The sequence below is a fragment of the Callionymus lyra genome, chromosome 12 (genome assembly GCF_982586985.1).
Source record: "Callionymus lyra chromosome 12, fCalLyr1.hap1.1, whole genome shotgun sequence".
Taxonomy (NCBI): domain Eukaryota; kingdom Metazoa; phylum Chordata; class Actinopteri; order Syngnathiformes; family Callionymidae; genus Callionymus; species Callionymus lyra.
Window position 1 is genome coordinate 27,110,845 of NC_141829.1, and position 14,695 is coordinate 27,125,539.

The following is a 14,695-nucleotide window of genomic DNA, read 5'->3' on the forward strand; positions in this document are numbered from 1 at the left end:
GGTTATGAATGAACTGGTCTTTCAATATGAATAGAAACACGTATTTACTAGTTTTAGATGTTATTGAAATTAAATGCAAAAGTACTTGTTATTGTGCATGTGAGGTGTTTTAGGAATCCTGTTATTAAATAAAAACTAGAACAGAGGTCTCAAAACACATAATAAAGGAATCTATATACATGTGCCCTGATGATTTGTACACATTAAATTATTATTTTCTTATTGCTGTTTTTTTTTTTGAGAATCTCTGTATTCAAAGTAAAAAAAGAATCTAACATTTAGTAAGAAAGGTATTGAAGTTCATTCGTATTGTGCTACTGTGGTAGTTGTGGTGTGATTCATTAACATGTTCAGGGTAATATGAATAATTTACCCAAGTTTGTCTTTTATTTCAGAAGAGTGTATCAAGCTTGTCCACTCAGTATCTTAGAATTTCACTGAAGTCTTAAAACCAAGGAACATAATAGCAGAAAACAAGAGTAAAAAATAAGATTGGACTGGTTGGAACGGCAGCTCGCTAAGAAGAGTTTAACTCACAACTCAACAAATGTTGACTATGTTGCATGAGCTGGACTTTGTTAATTTTTTCAGACTTCACTTCACTTGCTTAATTAATGTCTTTGTCTCTATCTTTATCTTATCCTCTAGCTCTCTCACTGTCCCTTGACTCAGTGGCAGCTGTCTTTATCAGTGTGACCATCGACTTAAAATGGCTGCTAAATCTTTCTGAAAGAAACTTCAGCTGCCGTCTAAATACCGGAGATGGACATTTGATTATGCTTGATAATGTAGACAGGTGAGTGATTAACGCGACTAGACACAGAAATTGCGATTAAATAATGGGATTAAATATGTTGGTTTTTGCTTGTTTTAACTATTTAAATTTAAATTTAATTTACTAATTACAAATAATGGATATAATTTATATAAGTAAGTTTTTAAATGGTAAAAAACCATAATCTCAATTTATAAATATGACAAACTCAAATGAAATGATACTTTCAATCATTTTTCTTTGGATACATATTTTCATTTTTGTCTTCATAACTAAAATAAGGTAAAATAACTATACGTTAAAATAAAGGAAGCCAGGTGGCCTGGTAAAAGACTAGCCTGTTCTTCAAAGAGAAGCACTACTTGGGCATGTGTAGTATTGTGTTGAATTATTTTTCCCTGTAATCCCGTGATACCATAATGGTTGCTCCCTCAGGTGGGGTCGGCGTTTGGTGCATCAATACACTGATCCAGGTGATTTGACTGTGATGGCTGAATGTACAGACAGTGACATTCACATCACAGCTCAGGAGAAAATTACCCTTCAAGAGCCTATCTCAGAGTTGGCGATCATCAAATGTGTGTCTGGCAGCCTGACTACAAAAGATAACAGTTGCAAAACCATTTATGGAGTGTCATTGGAAATTCAAACTGTTGTAAGAACAGGTGAGATCACCAAGTATCACAAGCGCCAAAACATGCAATTTGTTGCTTTTCTTTTTTTCCCAACAGGCACTCATGTGGTCTACACACTCCAAAGTGGTGATATGATCTTAGCAACTCTGTTCGTGATGAGAGGAACTGTACCTCATAACATAAGTCTATCTGCAGAGAAGGTCAAACATCTTGGGCCTGGCTGCCATCAGATGAACCTTCATGCCTCAAACATGGTCACCAAGCGCCTGCTGTCCACTAATCTTCAGGTCAGACTCCATTCAGCTGTGAAAATGTCATTCTTTGCCCTGGAATTTAGTAATATAATATCTTCTGGAAGGTCATGGTTTTGGTCATTTATGTTCTCAAATATTATTATGTATTATTACTATATACAGCTTAAATGACATCAAACTTACGTTTTTGACAGGATACATATTAAAAAACAAAAATGAAAAATACTATTTTCTCTGATTAATATATTTTTACTTTCAAATGACACTGATGGGTTTTGACTTTAAGACCTTGAAACTAATAGTGTAACATTAACTATTTGACCTTTTCTATCAAAACAACAATTTGATAATGTGAAAAAATTTAAAAAAGCCAAATTATACATTCATATTATCTTTCCTGTTATATAGTTTTAAAGAAAAGGCCCTTATTGTAACTTTGAATACAGGTGTGTGTATTGGAGAGAGTCTCTGGACTGCGAGCAGAAATCCTGGCCAACAAGGAAAACTGTTCAAATGTGTCAGTTAGTGTTTCTTTGGAGGCTGGCAGTCCGGTGACTGTCCATTTCACCCTCACTGGAGACGTCAGCTGTTCAGCTGAGATCAGACATATGAACACAAGGAAAGATGTCTTTGTAATTAAAAAGGAACTGAAAGGTATGTTGAACCATTTTCTTACTAACTTGACTCTCCATTCGTATGCGACACAAATTTGAGAATTTTCCCCTGGACATGCCTCCGAAGTGTTTTACGATGCTGACAGATCATACATTTCGTATTGGTGTAGGAAGAGCTTAGGGGAAGATACAGTATGTGAAATTCATCACCCCTTTTTGTTGACATACTTGGAATAGAAGTCATTCAATATTTCACAATTATTTCTAATCCTATTCAACAATATTGGACCAACAACCGAGGTCAACAAACTTTGACCTCTTTCTTTTGTAGGCAGCGCTCCCAGCATTTCCTTAATGCATTGTCAACTCGGTCAGTATCAGTTCGACATCACAGCTTGGTTCACTCTTGTTTTCCTGACCCCCCCAATCGGTCAATGGAATGTGTTAAGTTCCACATGCTAGGGCTGTTTATTTTTAACTGACTTTATACTCATTGCATCTTTATATTTTTATATGTATTTCAGTTAGTGTTTAGATGACAACCAGATTAACTTTGCAAAGCAACCCCTTAACTCAATTCCCAACCTTTCCCAGCTGAGAACCCAAGTTAAAAGATTTTAGAAAGAATGAGTTCCAATGCAAACAGCCAAATGAGTTGGCATTAGCCTTTACCAAATTAAATCATTCTCTGAGTAGGACTGCTTAACTCACTTCTTTGTTTTCAATTAAAATATTTTATTTTCTTCTGCAGTAAATGTTGAAAGCTCTTTCTTATCTATAGTATGGCTCATTGTAAATCTTTAAGGAAACAAAATTACTTTATTTTTTTACTTGTATATATAACAAATCATGTGGCTACACAATATCAATCACATTATCAATATATCCATTCTTTGCAACTACAAAACCTCCTTATTATTAACATATTAATCATTAATTAATTTTCTTGATTTTTGTCAACAGGATCCATAAAACTAACAATCAGAGCATGGAATCTTTTTTCGTCTGCGGAAGTGAACATAGACCATGTCTCCTGTGATTTGATATTTAAAAATAACTTTTTATCTGGTCGTTTGGTAAGAAACACTTTCTTTTTTTTTTAAATCTCCTACTGACTCTCTGCTAATGTTTCTTAGTCAAAACAACATGTCCGAGTCAGGAGACAAGCAATGGAAATCATTGCATATCCTTTGAATGAAGTATTCATCAAAAAGCAGGAAATCACACTTTCACTTAATTCAGATATCCAGAGGAAATCTGACAGAACATACAAATGGTCCTGTGGTAAGTAGAACGCTAAAATTAATGCTCAGTTATGATCTATGAAGGTAAAAAGCTACTATGCTGAATTTGCTATACATGATTCTGTTTCTGTTCCTCCACTGTGACAATGTCTCTACAACTGATAATCCATATAATGATGTTTTCAAATGACCAGTCTGTTATTTAATATTTGAATGAGACAACCACATATGCCTTTAGACTGAAGAAGGTAAACTGCCCGATTAAAAACTGGGTCAGGTTGCTGTTACAGTATATCTATTACAGTATATAATTATTTTCCTCCAAAGGTTCCATAAAATAACACACTAATAATAATTTATACCCTCTAGGTCACAGACACATCTCTAGTCCCCAATTATTTTCTCACACATGAAGCAGACAAAAAACAAACAATATCAGCATTGATACAATTATAATACTGTTATATATAGTTAATACATTTGATAAACATATTTTATTCAACATTATTCCGTCAAAACTAGTACCTAGTAGCACTTTATTATTGTTAATTATTGTAGAAGTATTCAGATTTGAATTGACTGCATGTATAAAATATAACCATATAACATTTCTTCATTTACAGATCCGTGTAAATGTGGTGGGACTTGGGAAGCAGAGAGTCAAATTATCACAAGTGATTGCCTGCCCAGGCCCTTCCATTATTTCATTTATTATTACAATGAGTTCCAAGGTGAACTTTTAAAACATTCAGAGCCTTTTTGTGTCACACTCACACCTCAGGTTGTCTTGCCAATCAAGTAAGTGACCATAAATACCGTTTTAATAATAAAGTCATTTGATAATTACATTACATTTTTCATTTGATAACAGTCAATACATTAAAATCCATGATTTTTCATTAGATGAAAATGATGGATGTGATGTTGTCATGCTAACCTTTTTATCAGTTTTAACCACATTGTTGTCACTTCATTTGTAAAATTGACTTTTATTAAATTTGAATCGCTATAATACTTGTTTTTCGATTGCATATACTGTACACATATCATTCTGATGATAGAAATGCTGAGTGTCTATGAACTTAAATGGAATAAGAATGTCTGCTATTGTAAACTATTCCAATTTCAAGTGTTTTTTAAGTGTTTTCAGAATTTTTCAACAATTTCATAAACAAGAACACACTGTGAAGTTGTTTCTGTAACAAACATACTGTATTAAAGTTGTTGTTGTTCCACAGTCTTACTTGTGTTGAGGGTTGTGACTTAAAAACTATCACTCTGCCCAAGATCGCTATGACCTGTGAGAGCGATTGCCCCCAAGTCAACTGGTATATTGAAGACCCAAGAAAGATAAAAAATTGGAATGTTAGTATGGCGGCTCTTAAATGAGTAGTGGAGTTTAATCTATCAACAATACCCTTGTTTGATGTTGATTTTCTTTCATTCCCAGACCATGACAACAAAGTGTCATGAGGCGAACAATACCAGACCGCTGATAGACGGTCAGGAGGGAGGGAACGAATACCTTGTGAACAAGGACAGCCTTGGCTGGGCCCAAAGTTTAAAGGAGGATATTACCGTGGTGGTTATTACAGGTGTGTGTGTTTGTTTCTTACCATCATCATGGTATTTGTGAAATATAATAATAATATTATAATATATAATATATATATATAGATATTAGCAGCCAACTTACGGATCAAATAAGTAGCAAATAGCAAGAATTAAGGGGTGTTAATTGATGTGTATTTTAAAGTTGTGACCTTCAGAAGACCTACAGCACAAATACCAGTCCATCCTAAAAAAAAAAAAAAATCTGTTTTTACAAAAATGTTAAAATTGACTTCTGGAGTTAGTTAATTATTCAGCCTAATCCATCCATCCATCATCATCTGCTTATCGGTCGCCGGTTCAGCATATTCAGCATAATCCTCTTTCCTTAAACTAGGTGTTAAACCTGGCACACATATGATTGATAAATAGAGCCATAGATGGAAGTGATCCGATATTTATCTTAGCTTCATCAAATATTACCAGAAATGTTGGTCCTCCGCCACTGAACAAGCCTTTATAAAATAAATCCCCAATTTACTCCAACCACACAGAATTATAATTATAATTGCCTTCATTTTACCAAAGAGTGTTATTCCTCGTTAACCAAGACTCACCAGTGTTTTTCTGCGCTGTAAATGTACATGGAAAGCAATGGTTTTTAGTGCACTACTTGACTTTTGTCCCTTTTGCTAAATGTACCTGTCCTTTTTTAGAACACTTTTAGAAGCTTTTTTATTAAATGGTTGGTCATATGCTGATGAGCATATAAATCCTCTTTGGGCAGATTTTCAAAGGGGTTCCCTCTACAGCCAAAATTAATTACATTGAGAACTGTATACGGCTAGATTTTGGTTCTTTTAGGTAGTTGACTGGTGTCTTTAGTAGAACTGCAATCAAGATTTAGGTCCTTCATTATCATTAAGTAGATATAAATAATTTAGCATTTTTTGTGTACCTTATGATTATTTATTTGTGTCCAATTGGTACCAACACACTGTTTCTAGATGAGGTTAAACATAAAACTAATGTCCAACTTCACTAATGCAGCTGATGGTGATGAATTCAGTGTTAATTGACCTTTAGTGATGATTGTATGAAGCTTTGTGACATTTTTGATTTCGTCATTCTTGTGTGTTCCGACATTGCCAAGATGAGCTAGCAGGATCAGGTGCCCTTGTGCAATTATTGTTGATTAAATTGGAAAAGAAATAGATTAACATGATGACATAACATTTTTTCCCACCAAAGATGAGGATACACCTCGATATAAAAGAATGACCATCAAGCGAACATCATCTTCCAAGTCGAAATTATCTAAATCATCATCCAAGCCATTGTCCAAGCCATCATCCAAGTCATCTTCCAAGTCTAAATCTAAACCATTATCCAAGCGATCACCCAAGTCATCATCTAAGTCATCTTCCAAGTCATCATTTAAGTCATCACTCAAGTCATCATCTAAGTCATCACTCAAGTCATCATCTAAGTCATCACTCAAGTCATCATCTAAGTCATCTTCCAAGTCATCATCTAAGTCATCTTCCAAGTCATCATCTAAGTCATCACTCAAGTCATCATCCAAGTCATCTTCCAAGTCATCATCTAAGTCATCACTCAAGTCATCATCTAAGTCATCTTCCAAGTCTAAATCTAAACCATTATCCAAGCGATCACCCAAGTCATCATCTAAGTCATCTTCCAAGTCATCATCTAAGTCATCTTCCAAGTCATCATCTAAGTCATCACTCAAGTCATCATCTAAGTCATCATCCAAGTCTAAATCTAAACCATTATCCAAGCGATCACCCAAGTCATCATCTAAGTCATCTTCCAAGTCATCATCTAAGTCATCTTCCAAGTCTAAATCGTCTAAGTCATCATCCAAGTCTAAAACTAAACCATTATCCAAGCGATCACCCAAGTCATCATCTAAGTCATCTTCCAAGTCATCATCTAAGTCATCGCTCAAACCATCATCTAAGTCATCTTCCAAGTCTAAATCTAAACCATTATCCAAGCGATCACCCAAGTCATCATCTAAGTCATCTTCCAAGTCATCATCTAAGTCATCACTCAAGTCATCATCTAAGTCATCATCCAAGTCTAAATCATCTAAGTCAACCACCAAGTCACCATCTAAGTCATCATCCAAGTCTAAATCATCTAAGTCATCATCCAAGTCACCATCTAAGTCATCTTCCAAGTCTAAATCTTCTAAGTCAACCACCAAGTCACCATCTAAGTCATCATCCAAGTCTAAAACATCTAAGTCATCATCCAAGTCTAAATCATCTAAGTCATCTTCCAAGTCTAAATCATCTAAGTCATCATCCAAGTCTAAATCATCTAAGCCATCTTCCAAGTCTAAATCATCTAAGTCATCATCCAAGTCACCATCTAAGTCATCTTCCAAGTCTAAATCATCTAAGTCATCATCCAAGTCACCATCTAAGTCATCTTCCAAGTCTAAATCATCTAAGTCAACCACCAAGTCACCATCTAAGTCATCATCCAAGTCTAAATCATCTAAGTCATCATCCAAGTCACCATCTAAGTCATCCTTCAAGTCTAAATCTTCTAAGTCAACCACCAAGTCACCATCTAAGTCATCATCCAAGTCTAAAACATCTAAGTCATCATCCAAGTCACCATCTAAGTCATCTTCCAAGTCTAAATCATCTAAGTCATCATCCAAGTCACCATCTAAGTCATCTTCCAAGTCTAAATCATCTAAGTCATCATCCAAGTCACCATCTAAGTCATCTTCCAAGTCTAAATCATCTAAGTCATCATCCAAGTCACCATCTAAGTCATCTTCCAAGTCTAAATCATCTAAGTCATCATCCAAGTCACCATCTAAGTCATCTTCCATGTCTAAATCATCTAAGTCAACCACCAAGTCACCATCTAAGTCATCTTCCAAGTCTAAATCGTCTAAGTCATCATCCAAGTCACCATCTAAGTCATCTTCCAAGTCTAAATCATCCAAGTCAACCACCAAGTCATCATCTAAGTCATCTTCCAAGTCTAAATCATCTAAGTCATCATCCAAGTCACCATCTAAGTCATCTTCCAAGTCTAAATCATCCAAGTCAACCACCAAGTCACCATCTAAGTCATCTTCCAAGTCTAAATCATCTAAGTCAACCACCAAGTCACCATCTAAGTCATCTTCCAAGTCTAAATCATCTAAGTCAACCACCAAGTCATCATCTAAGTCATCTTCCAAGTCTAAATCATCTAAGTCAACCACCAAGTCACCATCTAAGTCATCTTCCAAGTCTAAATCATCTAAGTCAACCACCAAGTCACCATCTAAGTCATCTTCCAAGTCTAAATCATCTAAGTCAGCCACCAAGTCACCATCTAAGTCATCTTCCAAGTCTGAATCATCTAAATCATCCAAATCATCATCCCTGTCATCAACTGCCATTGTACGGACAACGGTGACTAGATCAAGACCAGAATCTACACCTGTTACTCCATTAGCACCAGCCATTGCACGAACAACGTTGAGTAGACCAAGACCTGAATCTACACCTGTTACTCCATTAGCACCAGCCATTGCACGAACAACGTTGACTAGACCAAGACCTGAATCTACACCTGTTACTCCATTAGCACCTGCCATTGTACGGACAACGGTGACTAGATCAAGACCGGAATCTACACCTGTGACTCCATTAGCAACTGCTTCTGCACGGACAACAGTGACTAGTTTAAAACCAAATTCTCCTACTGAGTCGACAACAGATACTCCAACAAGCAATACTTCACCAGTCACTTCTGGGCCTGGAACTGTTGTGTGTAGTATATCTCCTTTGGTTGGAAATGTACTTGAGCCTTTCAACATACACTGTGAGACTGTAACACCCTGCCGGGACTGTCAGTATTGTATTAGCATAGAAGGTACGTACATCTTATTCATTTTTATTATTGATAATTATTTTATTATTGTTCTTTTTATTTGAAGCTTTAGACTTTCTGTCATTTATGTTTCCAGACAAGCACCTCCAATGTAGCGCAGACAAGACGTTGCAAAATATTTACCTTCCCTTAGGTAACAGGAGCAACAATTTCAACCTGAATATAACAGCAACAGCGAAGTTTCAATGTTCTGAAGTGAAAACTACAATATCTGTGCAGGTTTGAGTTATTAACATTGAGGATTAAAAAAAAAAGATGTTATTTGTTGTTAAAAACATATTTTCCTCCAGGTAAAGGCATCAAGCTTTTGTGTTCAAAAACTCACAATGGTTACAGAGCACTTGATTGTATTATGGAATCAAGAGCTATTGCCAGAAAAAACTGCTGCAAGACTCCTGCTCACTGTGGCGAATATGTTGAATGACAAGATGGATGACAAAAGTAAACCAGATAAAGAAAAGGTAAGGGTTATTGTGTGGACGCTGTGCAGTATTGTTCTATTAAATAATTCATATTGTGAAAGAGTCAACGAAAAAATACAATAAAATTGTTTTCACCCTAACCCTATCCCTGACATAAATACATAACTTTAAGTTACAAGAAATATTTAATGAAAAAAATTAAAATAATTGTTTTTGACTCTGGCAAGATCAGAAAAGTAGCCGTGAGTAGGGATTGAGTTATCAGAGCAAGATGGTGGCCAGAGTCACATTAAGTCATTTATGTTTTTAAAATCCATTGGCATCTGCAGGAAACAGGGGTTTAGTGTTGTTTCAAGATTACATGTTTTCCTTTCATCTGCTCTTTGCAACAGCTTCGAGATCTAATCTTGGACTTCATGGCTGACATCACAACAAAGGTTCCAAAATGGACTTCTGAGGAGGTTGTTTCGATTGCAGGAGTCCTTAATGCTCTTGTGCAACAAGCAGATGAACTCAGCTTTAAAGCTCAGGTAATGCATTCAAGGGTATAAATAATAGACATTGACAAACTGTACAATAATACAATCTGGTTAGATTAAGAATTAAGTAGGTGAGTAAACTGCACTAAAATATTTTTAACATCTAAATTGGATTTTTGTACTGTGCGTCTCAAATCTTCACAGGAAGATGCCTCGATGATGTTGAAAGCGCTGAGCTCATTTTTACTTGAACTTACTCGCAACCCAAAGAAAGAACAAATTCTAATTCCAGCCGGGATTCTGGTGGAGATTGCCAGCACCATGACAGAATTCCCCCCCAATGTGAGTATTTAATAGATCACAAAATCAATTTTTATTTTTCTTATTTTAGTTTTGTGACTCAATTAAGAAAACTAAATATTGTCAATTTTATCATGAGCCCTAGATGTAATAAAGTAATTTATATTTGAAGAGCGGTTACCTGAGTATTACTATATTAGCAAATTTGTTCTTGTTATACTTTTTTCCATACAGAAAGCCACCTCGGAGTCCATTATTGACGCCTTGAACAACACACAGAATGCATTACTGGGTCTAAATGATGACAATTTTCCCCTAATCATCAAGAGAGATAACATCTGTATGTTAGTCAATAGGTAAGTTTAAGGAAGACGACAAAGAAATACAGTTAATAACTGTTTTTATCACTACAGTTATTCAGGAATGAAGCACACCACAGCTGAACCTTACCCTCAGACATCACCACTAAAAGCAAATACATAAAACTCTGCAAAACCTACTCTAGATTGACCTAAAAAAAATAATTTGGGCTAAATAGTTAAACTCCCTTCCAAAGGTCAAAATACAAAATGCTCAAACTGACAGTTGGTCGCAGATGCACAGCAGAATCCTGATGCTGCGATAACTTTGTCAGATTTGTAAGGCAGACAAATGCACTGCTCTGAAGGTGAATGTCTTGTCAGTGGCAATATACATCTCCAGCAGTATAGTCTTAGTATTAGTTGATATCCACGGTTAGCAGCGTTAATTTCCTGCCATGAAAGGTCTGGTTTGTTTTTTTTCACTTTCCTTTAACACTGTTAGTTTTTATTTCTATTTTTATTTCTTATGCCGTCTTGAAAACGGCCATGTTGGGAAGCTAGCCCAGCCATTTAAATCTCTCCTCAAACCACTCTGATGAGATGATGATGATAAGACTTCAGGAACGATTGTTGCCACACCCATGTACTAAACTTCGATTGGTCAATCTGCCCCAAACTCTCAACCAAAATACATAGCTTTGACTTTCCACAGATTAATGAAGCCTTAACTGGGTCTTTATAGATTCTGATGATTTTGATTAGTGATAGACTTGAGTGTATAAAAACTACCAAAAAACATGGACAGTAGTAGATTTCTTTGATAATTATCTATAGTTCTTTGTTAACAGCCTCTCCCACGTATATGTCACAAATATGAGTTCATTAAAATGCACTTTTAAATTGCCTTTTTTTCAAATCTGACTCCAAATTTCCTCACTTAGAAGCCTGGACAGTGATCAAATGTACCTGTCACAAAAAAACAATCAATCCATCATGCAATAAACCTGACTGACTCGTTGTCTGAACTTAACCTTCCTCATCACTTCCTAAAGTCCCAGTCAAGACCAATTTGAAAAAAAGTTGTGGCAAAATGCTGGAGTGATATAGAAAAGCACACACAAAGTTGTATGGTAACATACAACAACACAAAATGCCGGGATTTCAATTATCATGTTTATTTTTTACATAGGGTGACAGCAGAAGATCTAGATAAAGTGTCTGCAGATCTTCAAGACGATTCCTGCATCAGGTTCTCGCTCCCGGACTTGCCCGGCGACATAGTCCCTCAAGGCGGAGTAGTGAATATCAAAGTGAGAGTTAGAGTCTTCAATTTGACAAATTTCACTCTTATATAATCTCTTCTTCTCTTACTAAGGTCTTGAGTTTGGCTGAAAATATTTTCTCCTGGAATACGAAAGGAAACATCAGCGGGGTCATTGGATCACTGACACTGACAACAAGGAATGGAGAGGTCATTCCTCTGAAAGACTTACAGGAAGATATTGAGGTGAGCCCACGTCAAGAGCATATTCATCCTGCATAGTTTGGACCCTGTGTTGTGTGAACACAATACAATTGTTTACTTCAGACAACCACTTAGAGTGCATGTAGCGTGTAAATGAGGGATATATTATACATAAAGAAACATATTTTTAAGATTTGTTTTCATTATAAAAACAATCAGTATAGCCATTCCAATCCCTGTTATTCCCTTTTCCGCTTACTAAATTACTGCTACGCACCAAAAAAAACCCTTTTTTTAGAGCTGTATCTTTGAAACCTATGTACTTTTTCCATGCTAAGGAGATAATCTGCACTAAAACTTGATAAAATTGCATTTTCTAGTTGTTCTCCTAGCAAAATTCATACACTGAATTGGTTCAGCTTACAGTGGTTCCAAAGCAAGTCATCTGGACTGGGAGATGTTTCACCTCTCATCCAAGAGATGGTCTGAGGATTCAGTATAGCTCCTGCTAAGGGTAGGACAGAGACCGATAGGGAGGAGTTGGGATTGATTTGTGGGTCATAGTCAACATGAGGCTAGGACTGGTTTTATGTTTGTTTTTGTTGTTTGCATATGCTGTTCAATTCTTTATTTCAAGTTTACTTTACTTCTAGATTCGCCTGCCAAGGCCTCTTGGTGTGCCAGTAAACATCACTCTGTTGGATCTGAGGAACTTTAGCACTACAATCATTGACATTCCCCTGGAAGACTCTACTCTGGCGATCAAGGTGTAATTTTACCATCACCTTACATATAGAATAATTTATCATTCACATGCATTGAGACTATGTCAGATAACTACAAAGTAATTAATAGTTTTGTACTGTTAAATGTGCTTAAGGCAGGGGCAGACTAGGGGGGAATTGGCCTGAGTCACTGACTGGCCAGCCCACTTAATGCGTGGTGTAGGAAGCTTTCCAGCCAATGACACAAGTTCCCTGTACCTTGATGAAAAAGCAGCTTTTCACAATGTTTTGTACCATAACCATGTAGCCTTATTAAGCCTACAGTAATATAATTATAAATATAACATATTTACAGCAGTGTTGTGATTTTAAAGCATGTAATGATTTTAATGTAGGTCATTGATACAAAATATTTTGTCCCACCGATTTGCCAGACTTGTAGAGCTAATATAATATATGCTGGGTAAACTAGAAGGGAACATAATTACAACAATAAGAACATTTCAATAAAGATGATATTTTGAAATAGATTAAGACAAAACATTTAAACATAAAGCATCACAAAGTTTAAGAAACAACTTACCATTATATTTGTTGGATGATTTCTGTTGGTCTGCTTTTGAAACCAAAAAGCCACCAAATAGATCCATATTTTTTCGAATTGTTCCTGCAGGTTCCGCCGTCAGCAACACATTTTTTTGGACTTGTTTTTATGTTCCATCGGCTCAATTGTGTTAGCTCTCAATTCTGTATTAAAGCTTCTTATCTAGCAGCGTTAGAGCAGTGTGATTGACATGTGACGCTACAACAGGCTGAGAAGTGGGTGGGACTTATACACATGGATGACATTTGATTGGCTATAAGCATAGACAATGAAACGTGAACACAGGTAGAGTCAATCACAATAGCCCCACAACCTAGCCCTCTGAGTGAACCACAAAGATGTATGCCATCGCCATAAACTTCTAATCCCAATTTATTTTTATTTATTAACCAATTTACTAACCAACCCCAAATTTTGAATTCAGACAGAATATAGACATGAACAAAGCTCTCAGTGTTCTACACTAACCTTACAATTTATTGCTTCGTTACAAAGATTTTGCCTTCAGAGGACCCAATGCCATTGAAACTCTACCTTGGATACATGGAGTACCCAACTGAACAGAAACATTTAGCAGTAACAGTGATGCCTCATCAGGGAAGCACAATTGGTAATGTTTTCACTACTATAAGGAGATGGAAGAAGGAAGACAATTGGAAAATATTTTTGATTTAGTTGATTTGTGTGGGTTGTCTTGCAGAAGAGAAATACAGCTGGCTGCTGCACCCTAAGGATTTAAACAAGAAGTCTGGTATTTACTACCTGTTGGTGCGGCCAATCGTTGGTCCAGGAATCAAATCCATAACTGGCAACTTATCCATTTCCACTTTTGGAGCTTCTTGTAAATTTTGGAATGAATCATTATTGGAATGGGATGATTATGGATGCAGGGTAAGAACGAAGATTCAGTTTCTTCTAAACTTGTTCCACTTTGACCAAAGTAATAACTATTTTTCATGTCCAAGGTGGGTCTTGAGACGTCACATGAATCTGTTCAATGTTTTTGCAATCACCTGACATTCTTTGGAAGCTCTTTCTTCGTCACCCCAAACCTGGTGGATCCCTCATGTTCTGCAGAGCTGTTTGGAACCTTTGGTGAAAATCCTGTGGTTGTTTGTTTTGTTGGGGCGCTCTTTCTCGCTTATCTGTTGCTGCTTGTATGGGCCAGATTGAAGGACGTACGGGACAAAGGCAAGGTAGAACTGAATCCAATTTTACTGTATACGATCCAACTAATATTATATTTGTTGCTATTTTGTCTTTTGTCCCAAAAATACACAAGAAGGGATAGTTCATCCAAAATTCTAATTTCTATCATTTTCTACTTAGCCTCATGTCGAATAATGGTTGGGATTATTTTCAGATCAATATGTTAGGACATCAGCCTAAATCTTA

The 14,695-nt window shown here is 36.1% G+C and overlaps 1 protein-coding gene across 1 annotated transcript in view; it reads left to right on the plus strand.

Annotated features, from left to right (window-relative positions):
* The first annotated feature begins 1,661 nt into the window (after positions 1-1,661).
* The window catches only part of LOC148068832 (polycystin-1-like protein 2), a 34,356-nt gene continuing 21,322 nt past the window's right edge, over positions 1,662-14,695 (plus strand). The window contains exons 1-8 of the mRNA XM_087803457.1: positions 1,662-1,697; positions 7,095-7,720; positions 11,696-11,816; positions 11,882-12,013; positions 12,625-12,738; positions 13,796-13,910; positions 14,001-14,191; positions 14,266-14,496. Coding sequence (XP_087659583.1) covers positions 1,662-1,697; positions 7,095-7,720; positions 11,696-11,816; positions 11,882-12,013; positions 12,625-12,738; positions 13,796-13,910; positions 14,001-14,191; positions 14,266-14,496 — 1,566 coding nt within the window. The remainder of the gene's footprint in view (positions 1,698-7,094; positions 7,721-11,695; positions 11,817-11,881; positions 12,014-12,624; positions 12,739-13,795; positions 13,911-14,000; positions 14,192-14,265; positions 14,497-14,695) is intronic.